Source organism: Equus quagga, chromosome 7, assembly GCF_021613505.1.
Source record: "Equus quagga isolate Etosha38 chromosome 7, UCLA_HA_Equagga_1.0, whole genome shotgun sequence".
NCBI classification, from domain to species: Eukaryota; Metazoa; Chordata; class Mammalia; order Perissodactyla; family Equidae; genus Equus; species Equus quagga.
The window spans coordinates 71,084,771-71,088,526 of record NC_060273.1 but is presented as its reverse complement, the minus strand read 5'-3'; the positions used below and the strand labels follow the sequence as shown (position 1 = coordinate 71,088,526).

The 3,756-nt window shown below is 53.9% G+C and overlaps 1 protein-coding gene across 1 annotated transcript; it reads left to right on the top strand.

Moving 5' to 3' along the window:
• The first annotated feature begins 593 nt into the window (after positions 1 to 593).
• On the top strand, positions 594 to 2,701 carry ADRB2 (adrenoceptor beta 2). Its single transcript, XM_046667843.1, has one exon. It carries the CDS (start codon positions 904 to 906, stop codon positions 2,152 to 2,154), a length of 1,251 nt encoding a protein of 416 aa, XP_046523799.1. The 5' UTR covers positions 594 to 903; the 3' UTR covers positions 2,155 to 2,701.
• Positions 2,702 to 3,756: the final 1,055 nt, after the last annotated feature.

Below are 3,756 nucleotides of genomic sequence, written 5' to 3'. Positions count from 1 at the left end.
GATGGGGACGTCCGTGTCTGTGGCGCTCCGCATACTTCCAAAGTGAGCGTTTGTGTGTTGTTTACTTTTCTGTGTGGGAGCTTCTAGGCGTTTCTGTGCTGGTTTCTGGCGGCGTCTCTGTGTTGGACAGGGGTGACTTTGTGTTTGTCGGTTTCTGTACGCGCGCGCGCGCGCTGGTCGGTGCGCTGGACGGGTGTGTCTCAGTATTGGTGCTGTGGTTCCGTATAAGTCTGAGCATGTCTGTCGGGGTGCATGTGTGCCTGTCCGTGCCTGTCTCAGTGGGCGTTCTGGGCTCTGGTTCCGAATGTGGGGGAGATCTCTGCCCTGAGACCCCGAGCCGCATAGGCGCCCAGGGCAGACAGGTAGCAGCCACCGAAGAGCCGAAAGCTCTCGGGTTGGCTGGGAAGCAGGCCGGCTCGCGCTGCAGCTCTCGGCGCAGCCAGGGGAGCCGGAGGAGAGCCGGAGGGGAGCGGGGCCCGCCCGCCCGGGAGCCGCAGAGTAGCTGAGCCGCGCCCGGGCCCGCACCGGGAGTGGGAGGGTGAGGGGAGCGCAGGGGAGGCGGGGGGGAGCGGGCCTCGCCCCTTTGGGGCTGCCCGCGCGCCATTGGCGGAAAGTTCTCGCACGTCACGGGGAGGGCAGCTCCCGTGGAGTCCAGTGCACATAACGGGCAGCGCGCACTCCTAGGCGGCTTCTCCAGAGCGCAGGCTGGGAGCGACCGGCCCCGCGAGCCCGGAGCACCCACCCGCGGAGTGCGGCACGCGCCCCCAGCACACGCACCCCACGGCCGCTGAATGAGGCTTCCAGGCGTCCGCTCGCGGCCCGCAGCGCCCCGCCCGAGGTCCGCCCGCTGAGGCGCGGCCGGTGCGCCGGCAGCCAGTGCACTCACCTGCCAGCCCGCGCGCCATGGGGCAACCCGGGAACGGCAGCGTCTTCTTGCTGACGCCCAACGGAAGCCACGCGCCAGACCAAGATGTCACGCAGGAACGGGACGAGGCGTGGGTGGTGGGCATGGCCATTGTCATGTCGCTCATCGTCCTAGCCATCGTGTTTGGAAACGTGCTGGTCATCACAGCCATCGCCAAGTTTGAGCGTCTGCAGACGGTCACCAACTACTTCATCACTTCCCTGGCCTGTGCTGACCTGGTCATGGGCCTGGCGGTGGTGCCCTTTGGGGCCAGCCACATCCTCATGAAAATGTGGACTTTCGGCAACTTCTGGTGTGAATTTTGGACTTCCATTGACGTCTTGTGCGTCACGGCCAGCATTGAGACCCTGTGCGTGATCGCAGTGGATCGCTACTTTGCCATCACGTCGCCTTTCAAGTACCAGAGCCTGCTGACCAAGAATAAGGCCCGAGTGGTCATTTTGATGGTGTGGATCGTGTCAGGTCTTACCTCCTTCTTACCCATCCAGATGCACTGGTACCGGGCCACCCACGAGGAAGCCATCAACTGCTATGCCAAGGAGACTTGCTGTGACTTCTTCACGAACCAAGCCTATGCCATTGCCTCCTCCATCGTGTCCTTCTACTTGCCCCTCGTGGTCATGGTCTTTGTCTACTCCAGGGTCTTCCAGGTGGCCAAAAAACAGCTCCAGAAGATCGACAAATCTGAGGGCCGCTTCCATGCCCAAAACCTCAGCCAACTGGAGCAGGATGGGCGGAGCGGATTTCGAAGGACCTCCAAGTTCTGCTTGAAGGAACACAAAGCCCTTAAAACTTTAGGCATCATCATGGGCATTTTCACCCTGTGCTGGCTGCCCTTCTTCATTGTCAACATTGTGCACGTGATCCAGGATAACCTCATCCCTAAGGAAGTTTACATCCTCCTCAACTGGCTGGGCTATGTCAACTCTGCCTTCAATCCCCTTATCTACTGCCGGAGCCCGGATTTCAGGATTGCCTTCCAGGAACTTCTGTGCCTGCGCAGGTCTTCTTTGAAGGCCTATGGAAATGGCTACTCCAACAACAGCGACGGCAGAAGTGATTGCACGGGGGAACAGAGTGGAAATCAACTGGGTAAGGAGAGAGACAGAGAACTGCTGTGTGAGGACCCCCCAGGCACAGAAGACTTTGTGAACTGTCAAGGTACTGTGCCTAGTGATAGCGTTGATTCACAAGGGAGGAAGTGTAGTACAAATGACTCAGTGCTGTAATGCGGTTTTTCTACTTTTTAAGACCCCCCCCCAACAAAACACTAAACAGACTATTTAACTTGAGTGTAATAAATTTAGAATAAAGTTGTATAGAGATGCGCAGGAGGAAGGACTTCCTTCTGCCTTTTTTTTTATTATTATTTTTTTAAGCCGTAAAAAAGAGAAAACATATTGGAGTGATTATTTGTTTCTTGTACAGTTCAGGTCCTTTTTGCATGGCACTTGTAAGTTTATGTCTGAAGGGCTTCGGTCCCAGAGGACCTGGGACTGCCATGTTTTGATGACTTTTCCGTGTATCTACCTCATTGGCCAAGTATTAGGGGTAATATATTGCTGCTGGTAATTTGTCTCTGAAGGAGTCTTTCCTTCCTGCACCCTTGGACTGGAGGATCTTGAGTATCTCGGACCTTGCAGCTGTGAATACGGACTCTCCCCGCTCCTCTGATTTGCTCAAACAGGGTGTCGTAGGCAGGAGTTGGAGGGGCAGCTTCACTTGTTTTCCTGAGCAAAGTCTAAAGTTTACAGTAAATAAATTGTTTGACCATGACTTCATTGCACCTGTTTCTCCAAAACCCCTTGACTGGAGTATGGTTGCCTCCCCCACTGGAAACCGCAGGTAACTATTTGTGATAACTGCCCAGTGACTTAATGTGGAATGACAGGCACTGATTGCTGAACCCTTTCATTTGTCTTTGAATCTGCAAACCTGTCTCTCTCCTAACACTAGCGCCCCAAATCAGTTCCGCCTGCCCCCAGCGGAGCTCATCTCACTCATCCTATGGTTGTTGTTCTGTGTTGTGACATCAGAAACACTGACTCATAGAAATGGAGTTATGGGCATCTGTCTTGTCCCTCCATGAGCCCCACCACCCACCTTCTAGTTCTGCTTGTTGAATAAGCTGCTTATATGTATGTCTTTGCCGTGTCTTAGAGTGGAGATCTTTGTATTACCTCAGGGTTTGGCATTTTAAGGATAAGGAAGAAGTTCTTGTGGAAAACCTGCTCAAACAGAGCCCCGTAATTCCAAGGGAGAGTCAAAGGACATTGGTCATAGGGCGAAAAGCTGGAAAACAGTTAGCTGAGGGATACCTCATAACCTAGAAACAGGATTTTAAGCCCTCCTCCTTCTTTAATTCTGTCCATTTTTTCTCTCTCCCTTTGACTCTCCTCACTTCGGTATAAACCAAGATTTCTTACCCTAGGCACTATTGACGTTTGGACCAGGTGATTCTCTGTGATGGGGGCTGTGTCCCGTGCATTGTCAGATGTTAAGCAGCATCCCTGGTCTCTGCCTGTTAGGTGCCAGTAGTACCCCCTGAGTTGCAGCAACCAAGAATGTCTCCAGACATTGCCAAATACGCGTTGAGGGCTGAAATTGCTGCTGGCTGAGAACCACAGATAGAAACTTCAAAAACTGAAGCAGATTTTTAGATCTGTCTCATGTGACCTCTTTATTTTGCAGAGCCCCAGAGAGGCATTTTTCATGGTTCACCCAGTTAGTGACAGACCCTGGGCCACTGCTCTACCCGCTCCCTCGTGCTGCCTCCCAAACTCACCTGCCGGCTGCCCAGATACTGACCATGAGACTGAATTGTTTGGGAA

Bases quoted from the DNA above. Each gene is read 5' to 3' on its own strand.
- ADRB2 (XM_046667843.1), top strand. From the start codon at position 904: ATGGGGCAACCCGGGAACGGCAGCGTCTTCTTGCTGACGCCCAACGGA.